The sequence below is a fragment of the Hylobates moloch genome, unplaced genomic scaffold, assembly GCF_009828535.3.
Source record: "Hylobates moloch isolate HMO894 unplaced genomic scaffold, HMol_V3 SCAFFOLD_15, whole genome shotgun sequence".
Classification (NCBI taxonomy): domain Eukaryota; kingdom Metazoa; phylum Chordata; class Mammalia; order Primates; family Hylobatidae; genus Hylobates; species Hylobates moloch.
This window is the reverse complement of record NW_026652290.1, coordinates 85,820,725-85,843,753: the sequence shown is the minus strand read 5'-3', so window position 1 is coordinate 85,843,753 and position 23,029 is coordinate 85,820,725. Positions and strand designations below refer to the sequence as shown.

Here is a 23,029-nt window from a genome sequence, read left to right as displayed (position 1 = left end):
TCCCAGCACTTTGGGAGGATGAGGCAGGTGGATCACCTGAGGTCAGGAGTTTGAGACCAGCCTGGCCAAGATGGTGAAACCCCATCTCTACTAAAAATACAAAAATTAGCTGGGTGTCTGTAATCCCAGCTACTCGGGAGGCTGAGGCAGAGAATTGCTTGATCCTGGGAGGTGAGGTTGCAGTGAGCTGAGATCACGCCACTGCACTCCAGCCTGGGCAATAGAGCCAGACTCCGCCTCAAAAAAAAAAACCAAAAAAAGCAGTCTAATGATGCAAAAACTGTCAGAAATGTCATTAGGAGGAAACAAGAATATAGAAAGCATAACAATGTTTTTGAATACATCTGATCAAGGGTTATAGTACATAAACATCATAAATGCTGATAGACATAATGTTAAATATGGAGACAAAATATACATATAGAAGTCTTGACACAGAGAGACACAGAAAGGAAAGCTAGGTTAAGATTAAGGAAGGTAGGCAAACATTATAGCTCAGAGAGTTTAAGGAAAGGGAGAAGAGTGATTAAAATCTTGATGGAGTAGTATTGTACCACAGGTTTACTATCTCAGAATGCTGGTAACAGGCCTCATTAGAGCCAGGCCAAGCACCCTGGTGCCATCTACCGGGAAAAGAGAAGCCATGGATGGGTAATTTTTAAGCGTCCTATGTCTTCAAAGTATATATTCCCTCCTGCATGCTCTTGACACGGACAATTCCTCTAATAGAGAAAAGCGTCTTTCATTATGTATTAGGATAAATGGTTTAACATATTAAATAACATATAAAATTCATTCATACCAGGTTAATCAGTATATCAGTATATAAGAATAACAGATATGATGAAACATTTTCATTTTGATAGCAGTTAGGAATGAAAATAATAGGAAGGACATATTTAAAATAGACTAAAGAAAGAGAGAAAAAAGATAGGAAAGGAAGAGGTTGCTGAAAAACTGTGTAGACTTTACCATTCCATCTTGGATAGAGCAATCTTTTGTCAAATAAACAAGAACAAAGAGGAGCTGAGAACAAAACAATTTTTGCCATAAATGGGCTGTATTCAGTAGTTCTGCTTTAGACAACTTACAAGGCTATTTTCCCCTGAGCTTTCAGTTTAAATAATTTTTGTTTCAGTGCATTTACCTGTGATATTAATACTTAAATAGGTTTCAAATTCTTGAAACTATATTTTCATCTGTTTAGCCCTAGTTAATCTTGAGGTTAAAACTGATAGGAAAACGAAAACTAGACTTCTTAGTCACTTACAGGATTTTAAACAACAGGGAGTCAATACTTTAAACATCTTAATACTATAAAATTTAGGAAGAACCCCATTCCAGCTATATTCTGACTCTAATTTCTACTGAGATCAAATGCACATGAAATAAGACCACTTAGTCCATATATAATAGCATGGAAAACAACTTTAAAAATTCATTTGGTATTTTCTTGATGTAATTAACTGAGCCTGTACTTCACACATTTTAAAAGTTAGTTTTTCCTTAAATGTAAGTTACAGATGAGTAATAGTAAATATTTTAAAAACTATTCATTAATTAAATGATTCTAGAAAAACTTAAGCAAAAAAAAAAAAAAAAAAAAAATCTGTGGAAAGGCCTGGGCAAATTAATGGGTATGTATATAACTAAAAACAACTTGTTTCCCCGTCATTATGGTTATCCCTAGTTCTCCTAGGCCAAACTACAACCTGTATGTTGTTTTCAGCGGTGATGGAGGTCAACCAGAGAGTATCTTCAAAACATTTCACTGATCTTTTAGTACTTCCTGTTTCTGCCATCAGGCTGTGTATGTGAGATACTATTTCCAGCTCCCCATCGCCATACCCGTGTATTTCTCTAGTCTCTTATAAAACTTCTACTAGGCCAATTAAGTTCCTAACAATTGGGCAGATTTTCACAACCCTGCCACATTATCTAAAATCATTAAATTAACTTGCAAATTAACTGAAAAAAATGTTTCTTTAAAGAACAGTAAGGTTGACAAGATTTATAGTAAGAATAAGATAGTTTGACTTTTATGCTTACCTTAATTAACATAAATTTCTGCATTGGTTCAACCCATTCTAATAGAACAATGCTAGTCTGAAGTGCTCCACATAGGTATTTATGGCCCGTGTAAGGATTTCTTACTGTCAAAGCAAAAATATAAATGAGTTCTCTTATAAAACAAAGTCCTTACAACAATAATTGCATGCTCAAAAAAACAAAAAACAAAACTAAACATAAAACAAAATCAAAAGCTGGCTGCCAGTTCGGTTTCTTAATTAGAGGGCTGGGTGAAAAAAATACTGTTTCAGGTAATAGCAGGAAATGCCCTCTTAACTTGCAGGATTTTTATTTGTATGCACAAATGAAACTGCTGGTTATAATGAGGCCGTGGGGTAGAAGGAAGGACTTTTGGTCTTATGACGGCAGGAAAATTACCTGAGGTGGCAACATTCTGATAAAAGGGTCAAAGTAAATTTGGGAAGAAGTTGTCAAACTCGTAAGATACAACACATTCAGGTGGTTCACAAGGTGCTTTTGGTGGTAATGTTCAGAGGCAATAATGTTTTGTTTCTGAAAATAAAACACTTGTCCATCTTCCCCCTTTTGATTAAATTCTTATGGTCATTAGAAAACATCACAGATATTAATCAAACCTTAAAATACTGATTTACAAATAATAAAATTGAATTATCTCAGATTTTGAAATTTTCTTCTGGTTATAAACCAGAAGAAGTAAAGTAAATATATGTGAAGTAACTATATTTGGAATAAAGATAAAAAAATTGAACTGTGAAAAGGGGAACAGCAGTAAAATTCACAAACTTCCCATAGATTTGAAATATTTAAATGGCAGAGGAGGTGAACGGCAAAACTGTCCCGCCAAAGAAAACAGAAAAGTCTATATAGGAAATTCTTTCCTATAATTAACTTTTCCTAAAAACCTGCCCCTTTGTACTCAGGTAGAGTCCAGTCAGTCTGGGGAAGTTCTTACAGATTCAACCACCATGTCTAAACCCAACCTTGTCCTCCTCTTTTGCTCTAAACCAGCTGTTCTTGCTTCCTGTTAACAACACTTGCCCTTCTGCCAGTCTTTTGGGTTTGAGGCCTCAGTCATCTCTGACATCTTTTCCCTTCACACCCAGCCACTCCTTCCTTGCTATTTGCACTGCTACTGCTCTAGCACAAGACTTCCTTCCTTACTTATTGCACAGTAATAAGTACATGCTCACACAAGGCCAATGGCTCACACTCATCTGCCACTCTCCTTTCTATAATCTGTATCCAGCTAAGCGAATAGTCAGCATTTATTATGTAAGCTTTATGATTTTTTTTGCCTCCATGTTATGTCATTTCTTCTGTTTGAAATGGCCTCTCCATCTATTCAGTTCAAATCTGAATCTGCCTTATTTTGAGGCCTAGCCCAAATGCCACCTTCTTCAGTGAGCCTATGCTTAGAGTCCTTTCCACACTATACTTTGTGGTATAATGACTCATGTGTTTATCGTCCCTTTTATAATAATAGTAACTTAAGGGAAAGAAATCATTTTTTGCTCTGGCTACATGCAAATAGAACAACTAATTGTTATAAGGGTGGGGGAAGTGGAAGGTGAACATAAAAATACATGCCAAAGGAATAAATGCCATCTCACAAGCCATTGCTAAGCAGAATGGTGAATGGTAGGTAACAGGACCCTTGGAAAACAGGGTGTGATAAAATGTGGTAAAAAAAAAAAAAAAAGTCATACTACTTTCTCCATTTACCTAGGCAATAAATTATTTGTTTAGCAAATAATTTTTTTGCTAATAAATATTTATCTGCAAATAAATTACTTGCAAGGTACTATGTATTAGGCTTAGTCTACACAGAGATGAAATGGCCAAGAAATTTGTTCTACTTAAGGGGGAAAAATAAAGTATTACTGGCAGAATGCCCTGGGGTAGTACTGCTTATGCCAGATTTTACAATGAGTCTCATGGGGTTTTCTTAGTTGCCCTGTGAAGCAAGAGAGCTATAATGCTATTGGACAGTTTACTTACCAACACAACACTTCTGGCACCATTTGGTTTCAGGGATTTTTGCTGATACAGAAAATTTCCTAAATGTAAATAAAAGTGAGTATATAATACACATAGGCAAACTTACTATATGAAAAAGCTACTGTTATAGATCAGTGGAGAAAGGATGAGTTCAAAACTGGTGCTGACATACTAGGTCATCTATTAAAATTAGAATAAAAAGGCCGGGTGCCATGGCACATGCCTGTAATCTCAGCACTTTGGGAGGCCGAGGTGGGCGGATCACAAGGTCAGGAGTTCGAGACCAGCCTGGCCAACATAATAAAACCCCGTCTCTACTAAAAATACAAAAAAATTAGCCAGGCATGGTGGTGTATGCCTGTAATCCCAGCTACTCAGGAGGCTGAGGCAGGAAAATCGCTTGAACCCAGGAGGTGGAGGTTGTGGTGACCCGAGCGCACACCATTGCACTCCAGCCTGGGCAATAACAGCAAAACTCTGTCTCAAAAAAAAAAAAAAAAAGAATAAATTGGATCCCTTTCTCATGGCCCCCAATCAGATCAGTTCCAAATGGGTTAAGGGTTTAAATATGAAAACAAAGTATAGACGTCTACAGAAATGTATGACCTTGGGATTTAAGAAAATACAAAAAGAACAAATCATACAGGAAAATGCTATTACATTTTAATTGGCTTTTTTTCCCCCACTGATTCAACCCTAGCACCTCAAACTACAGGTGGCAGTCAATTATTGAATTAGTAACTTTGGTTTACCAAAAGATATCACTGAGAAAGTGAAAAGATAAGCCAAAAACTGGAGAAAGATATTTTTAGTACATGTAATAAATTTACATGTACTGCAAAAAGTTGTCTTATTATAACAATTTGTGATGAACTTCTTTTTTAGAAATCTTTGTTTCTCTATTCAGGAAAAGTGGGATACAGGTGTTCTGCAAAGGCGCTATAGGTGTTTTGCAAACATCTGACTCGAATTTAATAGATAAAAATCAATTCTGAATTTTTTTAAAACTACAATTTAAAAACTACACATACACTCAAATGTCTTTTAAAATGTAATAATAAAGACTGTTGGTGCATCAAATTGTAAAAACCTCAAATTAAACCCACTTCTGTACATACTTTTTATTATTAAATTTTATTTTATTTTTTGGACAAAGTCTCACTCTGTCGCCCAGGCTGGAGCGCAAGGGCGTGATCTTGGCTCACTGCAACCTCCGCCTCCCAGGTTCAAGCAACCCTCCTGTCTCAGAACGCCGAATAGCTGGGACTACGGTGCCTGCCATCACACTTGGCTAATTTTTGTATTTTTAGTAGAGACGGGGTTGTGCCACTTTGCCCAGGCTGGTCTCGGACTCCTAAGCTCAGGTGATCCGACTGCCTCGGCCTCCCAAAGTGCTGGGATTACAGGTGTGAGCCACTGTGCCCGGCTAAAGATTTTTTCTTTTTTTTTTGAGACAAAGTCTCGCTCTGCCACCCATGCTGGAATGCAGTGGCTTGACCTCAGTTCACTGCAACCTCCGCCTCCCAGGTTCAAGTGATTCTCCTGCCTCAGCTTCTCAAACAGCTGTGATTACAGGCATCAGCCACCACACCCTGCTAATTTTTGTATTTTTAGTAGAGACGGGGTTTCGACATGTTGGCCAGGCTGGTCTTGAACTCCTGACCTCAAGTGATCTGCCTGCCTTGGCCTCCCAAAGTGCTGGAATTACAGATGTGAGCAACTGTGCCTGACTTCTACAAACATTTAAACTCTTTTTTTTTTTTTTAAATGATTTTTATAACAAAGAGATTTCACCATGTTGCCCAGGCTAGTCTCAAATTCCTGAGGCTCAAGTAACCTGCCAAAAGTGCAGCCTCCTTAAAGTGCTGGGATTACAGGCATGAGCCACTTAAACTTAAATGTATAAATCTGCCAATGATTAGATAGATGCCAGTGCTCTGTACAACTCTTTTTTTAGTTGTACAATTTTATATAAAATTGTATAGCACATGTGTGATGTTCAATGCAATTCCAAACAAGCTCAGAACAATTTTCCTGATGGATGTTCTTATAACCATACAATTGGCAACTGAGTGATAATCAAGCATAAATATAATATTAAAAAATATAATATTGCAGTACTGTAATTTTAACCCTTAATACATTTTATATATTGACCTATTTATGAAAAACTATAATTTGAGCTTCATTTACTGAGTCCTTACTATGTGCAATGCATTTTAGACATCTGTGTCATTCAGTCCCTCCAATAAAGAGGTAGGTTACAGCATAGAAATCTGAAGCTTAGATTTTTGATCAGGTCTTTTTTTTTTTTTTTTTTTTTTTTTTTTGGAGACAGGGTTTCACTCTGTTGCCCAGGATGGAGTGCAGTGGCTCAATCTTGGGTCACTGCAACCTCTGCCTCTTGGGTTCAGGCAATTCTCCTGCCTCAGCCTCCCAGGTAGCTGGAACTACAGGCTGTATCAATTTAAATGAACATTATTTGGAGTGTGCAAGGTAAGCTGTTAAAAACTGTTAACTCTTTTTAAGTCCTTGTCTTTGTGAATCAAAACGTTTTTCACTTGTGACAGCTAAACAATGATAAAGAATTTATTCAATGTTGAAGCACTGAATGACTACAATGGCAATCTAGAATATTCTGATTACAATTTTCTGGTTAAAACACCTCATTGTACCCTTGACTAACTTTATATTAGGAAAAGTTTTACATTATAACTTATAATTATAAAAATGTCCCTTTCATATACATTGGAGTTTAATGCAGCTTAAAATAAAACAAAACAAAAACTCCCCACACTCTTAACCAATCTGCTTTGAACCAAAGTGCTTTTTACAGTTAAAAAAAAATCTGAACCAAGCTCCTGACAGATTTCAGCTAGCAAAAAGTTTAATGTTCCTGTCCACACTTGTGAACTTGTCTCCTAGCTCCTAAAGCTAACTTAGGGGTTAAAACACTGAACTAGTCAAAACCCAGGAGGATTAACTGCCAAGTTCTGAAAGACCATAGGGATGACTACCACACAAACAGAAATCAACTATTAAGTATGGCTGTGAATTAAGGATTTCAAAAACTTTTCATTGAAATGTTTTAAAAATTTAGTTAATGTTCTATAGTGATCTATAGACTTGCCTTAATTTTAGTCATGATTTTATGAAAGGCAATACGACTTATTTTACCAGCACCCAATTAACTAGAATTCTAAATTAACTGTCTGAATGTATTTAACATACGATATTTTAGAGTACACTACAAGGCACAGTTCAATTTATCATGCCCAATAATGATGACAAAAGGTCTATTTTTTGAGAGCTTACTAGGTGCTGTGGTAGGTACTTTACATACACGATTTATCATTTTCAAAACAACTCTGCCAGATGAGTATATAGGTTCCATTTACAGCTGAATACATGTGGAGAGGTTATATAATTTATTCAAGGTCCTGTACCTACTAAGTAAATGATACAACTGTACTTGAATTCCAAAGCTTATGCTTTACTAAAAATGGATTACAATATGGTACAATGAGTATCCATCTTCAGAACGAGAACCATGAGGCTCTTTATCGTCAGACTAAGACACTCAGTAGAGGTTTAAGTTGTGCTCACAGTATGGCAGAAGAAATGGTATGCGTAAACATATATAAAATATTATCATGCTAAAAGGGTTTTTAGGTTTCCTGCCAATAAGTGAGAGAATTAAAAGATTTTGTAGTAATTATTAGATAATGAAACTGAAGAAAGTGGGAAGGATATATTTGTGGCTACTATTAAAAAAAACTAAAGATTGCCTATAATAAAATCCCTGAAATAATAACCTGGAGGTGAAATACCCTTAGAGCTAAACACATGGGGAAAGGTTGTATAATTTATCCAAGGTCCCATATCTACTAAGTGAATGATCCAGGACTGAAATTCAACTTTACTTGAATTCCAAAGCTTATGCTTTACTAAAAATGAATTATAATATGGTACAATGAGTACCTATATTCAGCGTAGGTAAAATCATACCATATGGAAACTCCTTAAAGGAAGAGACTATATCTTATTCAATTTTGTCTCATCTATACATGGGACATTTCATACACATTTGGTGTATTCAGTAAAATCTGGAAGAAACGAACACAGTTAAAAGCAAATAAGCTAAAAAGGTCTCTCTTGAGAACAGCAGATTCTCCAGGTACTTGAAAATTAAGGTTTTATGTTAGTTGCTTTACAACAAATATTATAAAAAAGAATAGTCATAAAGTTTTTGTAAAATACAATTTATATCAGAGTTAGAAAATCTTTCAGTCAATAAAGAGGTCCAATATTATATTAAACAACGAAAGAACAGAGCATAATAACAAATTACTGAAAGTAGAAAGGCAAAACCCCTCAACTTCAAACTAATTATCTTCTAATGCAAAACACTGAGACATGGTCTTGCTTTGTTACCCAGGCTGGAGTGTAGTGGCACGATCATAGCTCACTGCAGTCTCAACCTCCAGGGCTCCAGTGATCCTCCCACTTCAGCCTCCTGAGTAGCTGGAACCACAGGATCGAGCCACCATGCCTGGCTATTTTTTAAAAAATATTTTTTGTAGAGATAAGTTCTTGCTATGTTGCTCAGGCTGGTCTTGAACTCCTAGCCTCAAGCCATCTTCTGGCCTCAGCCTCTCAAAGTATTGGGATTACAGGCATGAGCCACCATGCCAGGTTGCAAAAACACTTTTCAATAAATCATTTTGATTTTCTAGGTATAGAAGCTTTGAGAAAAATTTTATAAAGTTAAAACATATGTCAAAAGCAAAGGCACTAAATGCAATGTAAAATTACGGCAAAGTATAAGAAAAAAACTAGTTTTAAACTTGCAGAAAAAGAAAAAAAAATTCAGAGGAAAATGTCTGATATAATTCGAAAGTATAAAGTAGAAAAATTTTAGAACAAGAGTGTGATCAATAAGCACTTGTTAAAGTATATTACTTATTATTTTTTCGTCATGATTTCTATTAACCCAAACTGAGTGCTTTTTCACTTTCTGTAGCATAGATATTTATGAGAATGAACTGTTAATATCATATTGCCTCTAAGGATGTACCCTTACCTTGGCAGTATTCTGTCAGGGAGTTTGTGTGCTGGAATAGCAACAGGTAACTTTTGCATTTGTCTCGCATAATCAAAAAGCCCCGGTAAATTATGGGAATAAAGCTGAGAAGCTTTACCTATAAAGAAAAACAGATATGACATAAAAGCTAATAATAAATAGTAACAATTGTAAGGTATTTAAAAACTAAAATACTTACCAGATATTGATAGCAAGCAATTGTTCATTACATACAACCATGTACACCTTCGAGGGAATAGCTGATTAAAAAAAGGCACAAAGTTTACAAAGAATAATACATAACAGCAATGTAAATCTGTACACAGTAATCATGTAAGCTGTCATATCTATAGGTCCGTTCTTTAAAAAGTAAGTTATTTTTAACATAAATTAACTTTATCAAGGATTCAAAACAAGATGATATACATACATACATATTTATGTGAGACAAAAAATAAATTAGGCTAAATTTTAGCTTAAACACGATATGATCAGCTCAAGTCTCCCTTATGATTAAGGGCTATGTAACCCCAAACTATGCAGGGAATAAGAACATTTTCAAACAACATCTATTCCTTTATTTTGGTTCTGGGGTTGAATAATTAAGATTCTCCTGTCTACTCCTCCCAAAATAGACTTATCTAGGCATAATATGCATTCTAGGGTGTATGATACAGGAAAAAGCATCATGGTGTAGTGGAACACAGGATACAGAAACACTAGGTACGGAGTGAAAAAAAGGCTGAGACACAAGATGATGAAAACTCATAAATCACAAAGGAGATATATATATATATGAAATTCATTACTAAAATTTAGTACCATAAGAACTAAGAGGCATCTCTGGAAGCCTGAAAGTGGTGACAATTTAGAGCAAAGAAAAGGGAACTTCATGGAACACAATCTATATATTTTTAAAAAATACTCTCATTAAGACATTTCGTTATGCGTATCAGTGGTTTTTAAATGGTCCTTGGACCAGCAGCATCAGCAACACCTGGGCACATGGTAGAAATGTAAATTCTTGGACCTCACCCCAGACCTACTGAAGCAAGAAGTTCTGAAGGAGGACCCAGCAATCTATGGTTTAACTAAGCCTCCAAGTAATTCTGAGGCGGACTCAAGTTTGAGAGCCACTGATGTACATAATTAAGCATCTGATTTAACAATCTTTGTTGCTGGGTTTGCTCTGGCAATTCCTACAACTAAGTTACCCCAAAACTGATTGAGATGAGAGAAGGTAAGAGAGAGGACGCAGGAGTGAATGATGAAACACATCAAGGCCTCTAAGGACATTACTTTATGGAAACACAGCCATAATAATGGGACTGAATAACTAAAAGAGAAAAGGTAATAATAAAAGGGAGGAGAAACAAAGTAACATTTTAATAAAAATTTTATTTCATTTACTGGGAAAATGTACTTACATAAAATAACCAATTTCTCCAAACAACTAAAATGTGGCATTGCCAATACAGTTTTTTAATTTGTAAAATGTGCCTATACCTGTGCCTCAGATAGAGAAGATATCAACATCCATTTCCTACTTTCTGCTTTTCACAAAAAATTCACAACAAAATTGGGACTTCATTGGCTATACTGAAAAAATCAGGCAGAGAAGGGGCAATGACTTATTCCAGACCACATATCAGTACATGTTATCAAAGTAGCAAGATACAGATTTTTATTTAATTCAGTGTTGAACTGGGTTTTCATACACATGTCCACTAAAAAAGTATCTAATACCACATCTATGGTTTACTATAAAATTATATACTTGCAAATATAAGTAGGTTTGCTTATTTAATATAAACATATATAAAGTAGCAAGACAAGACACAAATTCCTTTCATATTTTCAACATAGGGACAATGAAAAGGTATTTATGTATAGTTTTATTTAAAAAGTACTGGATTTCATTTTGAATTTTTTTTTTTTTTTTTTTTTTTTTTTTTTTTTTTTTTTTTTTGAGATGGAGTCTCGCTGTGTCACCCAGGCTGGAGTGCAGTGGCGCCATCTCCGCTCACTGCAAGCTCCGCCTCCCAGGTTCATGCCATTCTCCTGCCTCAGCCTCCCGAGTAGCTGGGACTACAGGCGCCCGCCACCACGCCTGGCTAATTTTTTTTTGTATTTTTAGTAGAGACGAGGTTTCACCGTGTTAGCCAGGATGGTGGTCTCGATCTCCTGAACTTTTGATCCACCCACCTCGGCCTCCCAAAGTGCTGGGATTACAGGCGTGAGCCACCGCGCCCGGTCCTGAATTTTCATTTTTAACAACTTTTACAACTCTAAAGCTTCACTGGATTTTCAATGCTTTCTTCCTTTCGTGAGTTAGGTTCTAGGTGAAATGATCAGTTTAATAAATAAGAATATAACAGTTAAGAAGGGTAGCTTCTATATTCTGCCTAGACTCATGTACCTGTTTTATCAACGACTCTGTGTGATCTTGGGTAATTTACTGAATCTCTGTCTCAGTGTTCTTATCTGTAAAACAGAGTATCTGTATCTCATAGAGCTGTATGGTAATTAAACAAGATACTCCTTGTAAAGTACTTAGAAGAGTGCTGAGTACTGAATAAATGTTAGCTATAAATAATAAAAGCAGATAAAAAATTTTAAATCAGGACCCTGATTTGTGTCATCTTCTCACTTTTCAGAATTTTCCCCTATCTAGTAGGCTCATGCCCCCCTGTTTCCTCTAAAGTCTAGAGAAAACCAACCTAATCATCAATTTCACAGTAAGATGAAAAATTCAGCCTCCACATATACAAATTCTTTACTCTTACAGGCTCCCTCTAGGAGGGAAAAATGTTTCCTTTGAAGGGCAATGTTTCAAAAAAAAAAAATTACTCTAGAATGTAATTCAAATGCTAAAGCAACTAAGAAGGGAAGGTATTGCAGACTGGGGCTAGGTGTGGTTGATGGGGGCCTTCTCTTAAGAGTCCTGGCCGGGCCTGGTGGCTCACACCTGTAATCCCAGCACTGGGTGGGTGAGGCAGAAGGACTGCTTGAGCCCAGAACTTTGAGACCAGCCTGGGCAACAAAGTGAAATCCCAGTCTCTACAAAATACCAAAAAATTAGCTGGGCATTGTGGCATGTCCCTGTAGTCCCAGCTACTGAGGACGCTGAGGTAGGTCACTTGAGCCCAGGAGGTCAAGGCTGCAGTGAGCTGTGTTCACGCCACTGCCCTCCAGCCTGGGTGACAGAATGAAACCCTGTCTCCAACAACAACAACAACAACAAAAGAGTTCTACAAATTAGGTTGATAAATGCTTACTCCACCTATGCATAAAGCTGGCCTTATTCCTTACAATTAATATTGTTGCCAATATTATTTTTGGATATCTCATTATAGCCAATAAAAATATGACCACCTTTGAATTATTTATTTACTAATTATTATAATTACAAGATCCTTTTCCTCCCTTTCCCCGTTCTTAGGCACTTTTCAGCCATTTCACTGTATACCATTTCCAGATTAAAAGATTTACGGTATATCACACAGTTTAGGATCTTGCTAGAAAATTTGATTTAAAAAAATGAAGATGAAAATGTTTAGTCATGAATAAATCATTACTTATATATTTTTCTTTCCATTTTATTTGTAATCAATTTATTTTTATTTTTATTTTGTTTTGAGATGGAGTCTCACTCTGTTGCCCAGGCTAGAGTGCAGTGGTGTGATCTCGGCTCACTGCAACCTCCGCCTCCCGGGTTTAAGTGATTCTCCTGTCTCAGCCTCCTGAGTAGCTGGGACTACAAGTGCACATGACCATGCTTGGCTAATTCTTGTATTTTTAGTAGGGAGGGGGTTTCACCTTATTTGTTAGGCTGGTGTCGAACTCCTGACCTCAGGTGACCACCCATCTCGGCCTCCCAAAGTGCTGGGATTACAGGCATGAGCCACCACGGCCGGCCTTGTAATCGATTTATATTGATAAAAGAATTAGTCACACATCCCGAAGGCACCCCAAACTCAGTATGACCAAATTGAAAGCATTACCATTCTCTTCAAATCAACACATCCTTCAGTATACTATACTCCATCTTTCTGTTACTGTCATGCACCCAGTCACTCAAGTGGGAAACCTGAAGTTAACCTAGACCTTTCTTCAACCTCCATGTTGAATTGGTCATTCAATTCGGTCAATTCTAGATCTCTGATCTTTCTCTAGGTCCAGCATTTCTCTACAGAAACTATACAATTGGGAGAGAGAATATGGTGAAGTAGTTAAGCACATGGAATCTGGAGCTAGCTTGCCTAGGTTCATATCGTAATTCAGCCACTGAATAGCTGAGGGGTCTTTGGCAAGTTACTAATCCTTTCTGTGCTTTAGTTTTCTCATCCGTGAAATGAGAATATCAATGGTGTCTACCTCTGAGAGATTTCATGAAGACTAAATAATATATGTCAAGCATTTAAAAACACTGCGTGGACACATAGTATGCTTTATGTAAGTATTAGCTATTAATAGCATCATCATTATTATCAGTTTGTAGGTTGTTTTATGATCCTGACTCGTGGGTACTAAATGACAAAAGCTCCACCCACTCATTGTGACACTCAAAAACATCCCCATACTGGGAGAGAGGAGGAGAGAAATGGGGACTGACCACTAATGATTATGGAGGTTCTTTTGGAGATGACAAAAATGTCCTAAAACTGATGGTGTAATGGCTGCACAATGCTGTGAACATACTAAAAGCCACTGGATTGCACCCTTTAAGTGGGTGAACTGTATGATACGTGAATTATATCTCGATAAAACTGTTTTTCAAAAATATCTTTTCCCCTCTGTTCTCTACCTCTGCCCTGAATTAACACTCTTTTACCATTTGACCATGGTTTCTAGTCTCATCTCTCACCATACTGCAAACAGATATTTCTAAAACACAGGTCTGTTCCATCAGCATGGTACACCAAGCTCTGGTGTCTGGCTTCTGCCTGCCTACCCAGCTCCATCTATTGTTACTATTCTGCACTCCAGTCAAATTGCCCAGTCATTGTTCCCACACTTGCCATGCTATTTCACATCTCTATGCCACCATGCTTATCCTGTCTGTGACAAACTTCTATTCAGCATAATTTAAGGTCCATCTCAAATGCCTCTCCTTCTCATCTCCCCACAGGATTCTCATCTCCCCACAGGAGGTGCTGGTGACATCCACCTCTGTGGCCAGTATCTTATACTCATTCCTAATATGACATCTAATACTGAGTGTTGTAGTTACTGGTTTATACATCTGTTTTCCCTATTAGATCATGAGCTTCTCAAGGGTATGGACTAGTCCTGTGAATGTCTTTGGTATCTGGTAATTAGAACATGCTCCATGAAGGTTTTTTTTTTTTTTTTTTTTTGAGATGGAGTTTCACTTCTGTCACCCAGGCTGGAGTGCAATGGCGCGATCTCGGCTCACTGTAACCTCCTCCTCCTGGGTTCAAGCGATTCTCCTGTCTCAGCCTTCGAAGCAGCTGGGGTTACAGGCACACGCCACCATGCCCAGCTAATTTTTGTATTTTTAGTAGAGACGGGGTTTCACCATGTTGGCCAGGCTGGTCTCAAACTCCTGACCTCAGGTGATCTGCCTGCCTTGGCCTCCCAAAGTGCTGGGATTACAGGCGTGAGCCACTGTGCCCAGCCTCATGAGGATTTTAAGAATAAAAGATGCTGGGGTGGGGTGGCTCATATCTGTAATTCCAGCACTTGAGGCCAGGAGTTCGAGACCAGCATGGGCAACATGGTGAAACCCTATCTCTACTAAAAACACAAAAATTAGCCAGGCATGATGGCTGACGTCTATAATCCCAGCACACTGGGAGGCCGAGGTGGGCAGATCACCTGAGGTCAGGAGTTCAAGACCAGCCTGGCCAACATGGTGAAACCCTGTCTCTATTAAAACACAAAAATTGGCCGGGTGTGGTGGTGCGTGCCTCTGCTCCCAGCTACTTGGGAGGCTGAGGCATGAGAATTGCTTGAACCTGGTTGCAGTGAGCCGAGATCACGCCACTGCACTGCAGCTTGGGCAACAGAGTGAGACTCGGTCTCAAAAAACATAACAAAACAAAACAAAAAGGAATAAAAGAGGCAGCAAGTCATGAAACTGAATCTTATTTCTGCTCTAATGTGTACTTATAGTAACTTAAAAATTAAAAAAAAAAAGAATATACAAAATAACATACCTGTTCCATTGATGTTTCATGAAGTTCATTAAGATTGAGGGTATAAATCCCTTCTTCGGCACCAAATATCAAGTACTGATCTGAAATAAAAGTAATTCACTGACTGATTTTGGTAAATAAAATATTTTTAAATAGGATTTCTATAATCTATATGTATTAACATATAAAACAAGAATTACTATGATTTATAAGCAGTGAATACAAAGAAGAGGTTAGACACTTTAGACCCATAAACTGAATTATATGTAAACATTAGCCTCAAAGCAGTGAAGAGAATTTTTATGTAAGGGAGGTTCTGAAGAGTGGCATAGTAGATTCTTCACTCATCAGAGAGTGCTAAGAACTGGCAAAGAATCTGCAGCTCCTTTTTCTAAAACCCCCTAAAGACAGGATCACATGCAACTGACATACAAAATATAAATCGAGAGTGGCTGATACAGATTCTAATTATTTCTAGATAATTTTTTTTCAGAGCTATACTATAAGTACTCTAATTTTAAAAAACCCCAGAATCTGATCACAGTCTATTAAAAAGTTAACCAAAACTTGGATACCTGCTAGGGTACTCAGTATCTTCTAAAAGATATGAGAAGCATGGCCATGGTCCTTTCCGTTTTTTTTTGTTGTTGTTTGTTTCCCAGAGCAGGAGCAGGAGTGGAAATTTATTAAAAAGGCTTTAGAACAGGAAAGAAAGGAAAGAACACTTCCAAGAGATCCAAGCAGGCAACCTGAAGAAAAGTGCCCGATCCGTTTTTAAGATAATACAGAGTAACAGGTCAGGAACTTTTCTAGACTAACTAGACTAAATTGAAGTACGCTGAGAACAGTATAGAATGCTAAGAGGATTCCTGAAGTTCCCAGCATTTAAGATTAGTACTGGGCGATTAATGGCATAAGATTTGTGGTCAGACAGTACTGGATTTAAACTGACCCTTTCTAGCACCAATTGGCTATAAACAATGAACCTCTCTGAGTGCCAGTTTCCTTGCCTATGACATGAAAGTACTCAGAATATTTAATAAGAGTATATGTGTATGTATATAAAAATGTTCATGTATAAATGTTCTATGTGTATCTTACATAGACAGACAGCTATTCAGATTCAGATTTACAGTGAGAGGACACAGACAGTTCTTAGCGGTTGCCTAAGGACAACTGTTCTGATTATGGCCCCTTTTAAGGTCAGAGATCCTCTAAAGTGGTCACTAAATCCTGGATCCTTGGTAGCTAAATTCCTTCCATAATGGCTGTTTTAAAAAAAAATGAAGCTATTGGCCAGTGGCTCATGTCTGTAATCTCAGCACTTTGGGAGGCTGAGGTGACAATTGCTTGAGCCCAGGAGTTCGAGACCAGCCTGGGGAACACAGAGAGCCCCCATCTCTACAAAAAATTAAAAAACAAAAACAAAAACAAAAACAGCCAGGAATGGTGGCATGTCCTGCAGTCCTAGCTACTTGGGTGGCTGAGGCAGGGGGATTGCATAAGGCCAGAAGTTTGAGGTTATAGTGAGCCATGATCACGCCTGGGTGGCAGAGCAAAACCTTTTCCCTACAAATAAAAAATAAAAAAAGATACCAGACTACTGTGCAGCAGCAGCAGAAACATTTCTGGAGGAAACTAGGGTGGCACAGAATCCATGGCTTCACTATATTGATATGATAACTATACAGTGAAATTTTAATGTTATGTGTCACCTCAAACACTGATAACAGCACAAAGAAACACATTGACCTTAAAATTAAAAAAAAATTATAACAAAACTTTTTTTCCCCAGAAAGATACTCAGAAAATAAACAAAATCACAAATGCTTTCATGGCCCTAGTTTTAAAAAATTAGGAAGATAACAGATAAAAACACACAATACTACCTCTTGTATCTGGGTTTATCCATGATGATGCACAGTGAATTTTCAAGGGACACCCATTAAAAACTTTTGAAAAACATGCACCCATCTAGGGAAACAAAGAATAACCAATATGAAACAGTGACAAGTAACAGTCTTTAATATATAAAATGTAACTATTATCTATTTTAATGTGAGAGTCTATAGATAGTATAATGAAATTATGATCATCTTCAAATTTACAGAAGTAAGTGTAAGAAATCATCATAGTCATTTGCCTAACAGTGGTACCACAAGTTTCCAGGTGCCACAATAATTTTACTTGGAAAAAAGAGAAAAAAAAAAAAGTCGTATGTTTTCTATCTTTTCAACTAAACAAAGCAATAATAGGAACCAATTCTGCACAATAATGTATCTTACATGCTCCATGTCAAGAGCAATACAATAGTCTCTGGTAAAAAGGAAATCATAATCTCTACAAAGGAAGACATTTTTCTTGTTTGGTTTTATGAGCCTAAAAATGGTATTAAAAATTGAATTTCATATTACAAACTGAAACAGGTATGGCTGATTTGAAATTCACACATGTGCTTCAACCTCCAAACACAGACTTTATTTTTTATTTTTTTCAATCGAGCAATCTGATTATTTCCTTGGAAAGATTCATTAAAAAGCTTAACTCTTTGATGTTAATATTATTTATCAAGTCCATTTACAAACTTTTCAGATAATAAATATATCATAATGAAATATATCACTCATTTGAACTTTATATCGTCAAAGAGCAAAATATTAACTCTGAAATTATCCTTCTGGTTAAATACTCAAGGTACAAGAATGTTGACTCAGGTAATCACTTTTTACTACTGACAACTTGAGGGAAAAACAGTACAAAAACATTTTTGGTCAGAGAAAATTTCAGCATTTGCCATGTTGGCCTAAATTAAAAGAACAGCATTTGCGCATCATTTTATAGAAGGAATGTCTTCCTCACAAACACGGAGGTAACACACTGGACGAAAACATCACTAGTTGACAATAATGGATTAAAAATATTAACATAATTAAAACATGGACCTTAAAATTTCCCTTTTAATGACAGAAATCTACCAACCAATATATTTTTAAAGACTCTGATACCAAAAAAGAACAATTTAGCTTGGCAATACCATCAGGTAGAGCTGACCAATAGAAACATGTCTTTAGGATGTAGGGCAGAAACTATCATTTAACTAATCCTAGTAACGACCTTTTAAGACAGCTACGGAAATTTCTATGTTAGGGTACTGCTAACCCCTAGAAATTTAAATGACAAAATGAAGAACAAAACAATCAAGCCAGTTCCCAATCTTAAGCTAATTTGTATAGTTGGAATCTACCTGGCATTCCATAGATAGCTTTTCCCTGTCAAACTGCAAGCCTGAGGTAAGTGTTTTATCTTATAGTCAAGTGGGAAAATCTGCCCTATTGTATATATTTCTCTGCTATAATATATATGCTATATAATATAAAGTATACTGTATAAATCAATATTAAAAATTATTTTAAAGTATTTATTAATTATGATATAAATTACAAATATAAAATATATATATTTTGTAACATATAGTTTATAAAGTATACTCTGTATTAATTAAAAAGTAGAATTTAAAGGTAAAAAAGGGTGGGGTGTGGTGGCTCACACTTGTAATCCCAGCACTTTGGGAGGCCGAGGTGGGCACATCACCTGAGGTCAGGAGTTTGAGACCAGCCTGGCCAATATGGTAAAACCCGTCTCTATAAAAACACACAAAAAATTAGCCGGGCATGGTGGCAGGCACCTATAGTCCCAGCTACTCGAGAGGCTGAGGAAGGAGAATGGCGTGAACCTGGGAGGTAGAGCTTGCAGTGAGCTGAGATTACGCCACTGCACTCCAGCCTGGGCGACAGAGTGAGACTCCGTCTCAAAAAAAAAAAAAAAAAAAAGGCCAGGCATGATAGTTCATGCCTATAATCGCAGCACTTTGGGAAGCCAAGGTGGGCAGATCACTTGAGGCCAGGAATTCGAGACCAGCCTGGCCAACATGGTGAAACTCTGTCTCTACTAAAAATACAAAAATTAGCGGGGCATGGTGACACATGCCTGTAATTAAATTAGCCATCTTAAATTAGCAATCTTACAGATTTTTTTCAATTAATAATGAAAGTTCTTTCAAACAGACAAAAAAAAAAAAAAAACCCTAAGCAAAGATAACATATACAAGTGACTTAGCTTGAAACTCAGCCTACTCCATATTTAGTACTTACATGCACTTTAGGTGTTGGAGGAAGACCATTGCTAATAGGCTTCTAGTAAAAGAACACATGTACGATTATACTTTTTTTGCTGCTGTTTAACAATACTGTATTTCAAACACATTTATTCAAATAAAATACATGAATACATTCGTTGTAAAACAAAACATCACAGTTAAGGCTGAAGTTCCCCATAATTCTTTCACAATGCACTATTTCTAGTACTTGCCCCAGAAAAACTAGTTTGGTGTAAAACCTTCCAAATCTTTCTCTAGTGAATTAGATATACTTATGTAATCATATGGCTTTCCAGACATTTTTGGTATATAAGTAAATACATGTTCCCATAGAAAATAGTGTTTTTGTGTGTGTTGGGAATTTAAAACACACAGTTATACACTATCTGCGTGTTCTTTGCCTTAAAATTGGACAGTAATCCATATCGGTCACATAGACTTAGTTCATTTGTTTTAACTGCAGCACAGCATAAATATACTTTATTTAGCTATCCTTAAACATTATTCAGTATTTAGATTATTGTCAATATTTTACTAGAACACAAAAGCTGAAATAAATATTCCTGCATATACCTACTTACACAGTGTATGAGTGGATGTCTTTATTGGTATCCTGTGAGAAGTATACCGCAGTATGTGTATACTGAGAAACTACTGATACACAGGGTCTCTACCTTTTACATTTTAGTGCATATTGACTGTCAAACTGCTTTTCAGAGTGTACATATCACATCACACCCACCAGCAATGTATGAGAGCTCTTGGTTCTTTCTAGTCTCACAGCAATATCACCAAGCCGATTAGTAAAAAACCTTTTCTCCTGTGCTCCTCATTAATTTGCATGCCTCTGATTGCCAGGAAGATTAAGAATCTTTTTAAAAACTGTTTATCTGCTATCTGTATTTCCTCTTTTGTGAATTCTTTTCCCATTTTTTTTAACTGAGTTATCTTTTTTCATATCCATTTGTTGCAGCTTTGAAAAATACATTTTGTTTTGTTTTTTTTTTTTTAATTTTTTTTGAGACAGTCTTGCTCTGTTACCCAGGCTGGAGTGCAGGGGCACGATCTCGGGTCACTGCAACCTCTGCCTTCCAGGTTCAAGTGATTCTCGTGCCTCAGCCTCCTGAGTAGCTGAGATTACAGGTGCCTGCCACCACGCCCGGCTATTTTTGTATTTGTAGTAGAGATGGGGTTTTACCACGTTGGCCAGGTTGGTTTTGAACTCCTGGCCTTAAGTGATCCACCTGTCTTGGCCTCCCAAAGTGTACTGATTATAGGTGTGAGCCACCGTGCCTGGCCTAGCAAAACATCATTTTAAATTAGGGAGCTCTGAGTGTTATAACTCTCAGATTTAACCTAAGCACTAATAGAATTGGTTGTAAATATTATTTAAAATAAATAAGGCTGGGAGCAGTGGCTCATGCCTGTAATCCCAGCACTTTGGGAGGCTGAGGTGGGCAGATCATGAGGTCAAGGGTTCGAGACCAGCCTGACCAACATGGTGAAACTCCATCTCTACTAAAAATACAAAAATTAGAAGGGCGTGGTGGCGTGCACCTGTAATCCCAGCTACTCAGGAGGCTGAGGCAGGAGAATCGCTTGAACCCAGAAGGTGGAGGTTGCAGTGAGCCAAAATTGCGCCACGGCACTCTGGCCTGGGTGACAGAGTGAGACTTCATCTCAAAATGAATAAATAAATAAAATAAAATAAAATAAATTTATTATTTAAATTTTTTTAGAGATACAGTCTTGCTCTGTCACCCAGGCTGGAGTGCAGTGGCAGGCAAGCATAGCTCACTGTAACCTCGACCTCCTGGGCTCAAGTGATTCTCCTGTCTTAGCCTCCTGAGCAGCTAGGATTATGGGTGCATGCCACCATGTCTGGCTACATTTCTATTTTTTGTAGAGACAGAGTTTTGCTATGTTGCCCAGGCTGGTCTTGAACTTCTGGTCTCCAGTGATCCCTTTGCCTTTTCCACTGAAAGCACTGGGATTACAGATGTGAGGGCTGTAAATTTCAAGAATTACAGCATAAACTGTAAGCATGCTTCAATATATCACTGATACTGTTTATCCTATGATATAGCCATGGACATATTTATTTCAGAATTACTGAAACAGTTAGTTCCTTATCTTAATGAAGTAAGGTAACAGAAAAAGTGAACTAAAAATGCATACATAAAAAATGTTTATTTAGTACCATAGGAAAGGTTAAAAAAAAAAGTTTACATCTCTCAAAGGCTATTTATTTTATACTGTGTTACAGTCACTCAGCTGCATTTTTGTACTATTATGTTAGCAGGTCTGTTAAAATTTAAATTGTTGAAAGCAAAAAGGCACTGCTCAGTTGGACAGACCTTCATAAAACCCATTCCTGAAGAACAGTTTACACTTTTGTTAAAAATAACCTAAATTTCAGAAATTACAACGAATAACACCAAATACGTTACATGAATTTTAAGAATAATTATGTCATATTGTATAGTGAAATATTTTTAAAAAGTTAAATAGATATAGCACAAAAGCCTCTAGTGACATGCTTACTGCAGAAACCATAGCATACTGAATATACTAGACAAACATACTGAATATACTAGAAATTTCTATAAAAATAACAAATATTAGTATATACAAAAACTTCCAAAAAATCCTATTCATCTCGTTGACATCTGTTGAGATATTGGGGATTTTAAGGATTTTCTACTATTTTAAATTCTATGATGACAGTTGAAGGTCTTCCAGTGATTATAAGTCAATTCTCTACAAATGTTTAAAATGTTTCATCTCTTACAATCCCTGATGAATAACATTCATGTTTTAATAGTTACGATGTTTTAGCTAACATTTGTGAAAAGAGTAGCTTCTAAGGCTAATTTCACCTTTCTTGAAGTGGTAAGAGCAGCAATGTCACTACTTATGTAATCTCTAACAGTGGTTCCCCAACCTTTTTGGCATCAGGAACTGGTTTCGTGGAAGACAATTTTTCCACAGATGGGGGTTGAAGGGGAGGGATGTTTTCGGGATGAAACTGTTCCACCTCAGATAATCAGGCATTAGTTACATTCGTATAAGCAGTGTGCAACCTAGATCCCTCGCATGCACACTTCACAATAGGGTTTGCACTATGAGAATCTAATGTTGCAGCTGACCTGACAGAAGGTGGAGCTCAGGCGGTAATGCTCACTTGCCCACTGCTCACCTCCTGCTATGTGGCCTAGTTCCTAACAGGCCACTGACCACTACTGGTCTGCAGCCCAGGGGTTGGGGACCCATGATCTATAGTTAGAAATTTGTCCTGGGGTAGAAGCTACAGCTTTCTTTATCTATATCCTTATTTCCATAACTTCATGAGACTGCAAGAGAAACTATTAAGAATCAATTATACTCAATGAGTATGATAAGTTATTTTGTGAACAATCACAAGAATACTAAGCATTTATCTGTATAAAGAAGATGTTTTATAATGTACTACATAACAAATTAGTCTAAATAATGTAAACGATAAGAAGCCATCATTCAAGTTTACCATAGCTAAGTTACTTTTTTCAAGATTTAAATAATCTATTCACCATTATAATT

At 36.9% G+C, this 23,029-nt stretch overlaps 1 protein-coding gene across 7 annotated transcripts in view; it reads right to left on the bottom strand.

The window, feature by feature from the left end:
- MAP4K3 (mitogen-activated protein kinase kinase kinase kinase 3) overlaps positions 1-23,029 on the bottom strand; it is a 191,195-nt gene that overhangs the window by 17,397 nt on the left and 150,769 nt on the right. For all 7 annotated transcript variants that reach the window (XR_009210009.1, XM_032177925.2, XM_032177926.2 and 4 more), the window contains 7 exons: positions 19,446-19,487; positions 17,184-17,268; positions 15,316-15,395; positions 9,333-9,393; positions 9,134-9,251; positions 4,051-4,109; positions 2,050-2,153 (listed from right to left, as the gene is read on the bottom strand). Coding sequence is in view for 6 of the 7 variants with exons in the window: in XM_032177925.2 (XP_032033816.1) it covers positions 2,050-2,153; positions 4,051-4,109; positions 9,134-9,251; positions 9,333-9,393; positions 15,316-15,395; positions 17,184-17,268; positions 19,446-19,487 (549 nt within the window). In the remaining variant the exon portion in view is untranslated. The remainder of the gene's footprint in view (positions 1-2,049; positions 2,154-4,050; positions 4,110-9,133; positions 9,252-9,332; positions 9,394-15,315; positions 15,396-17,183; positions 17,269-19,445; positions 19,488-23,029) is intronic.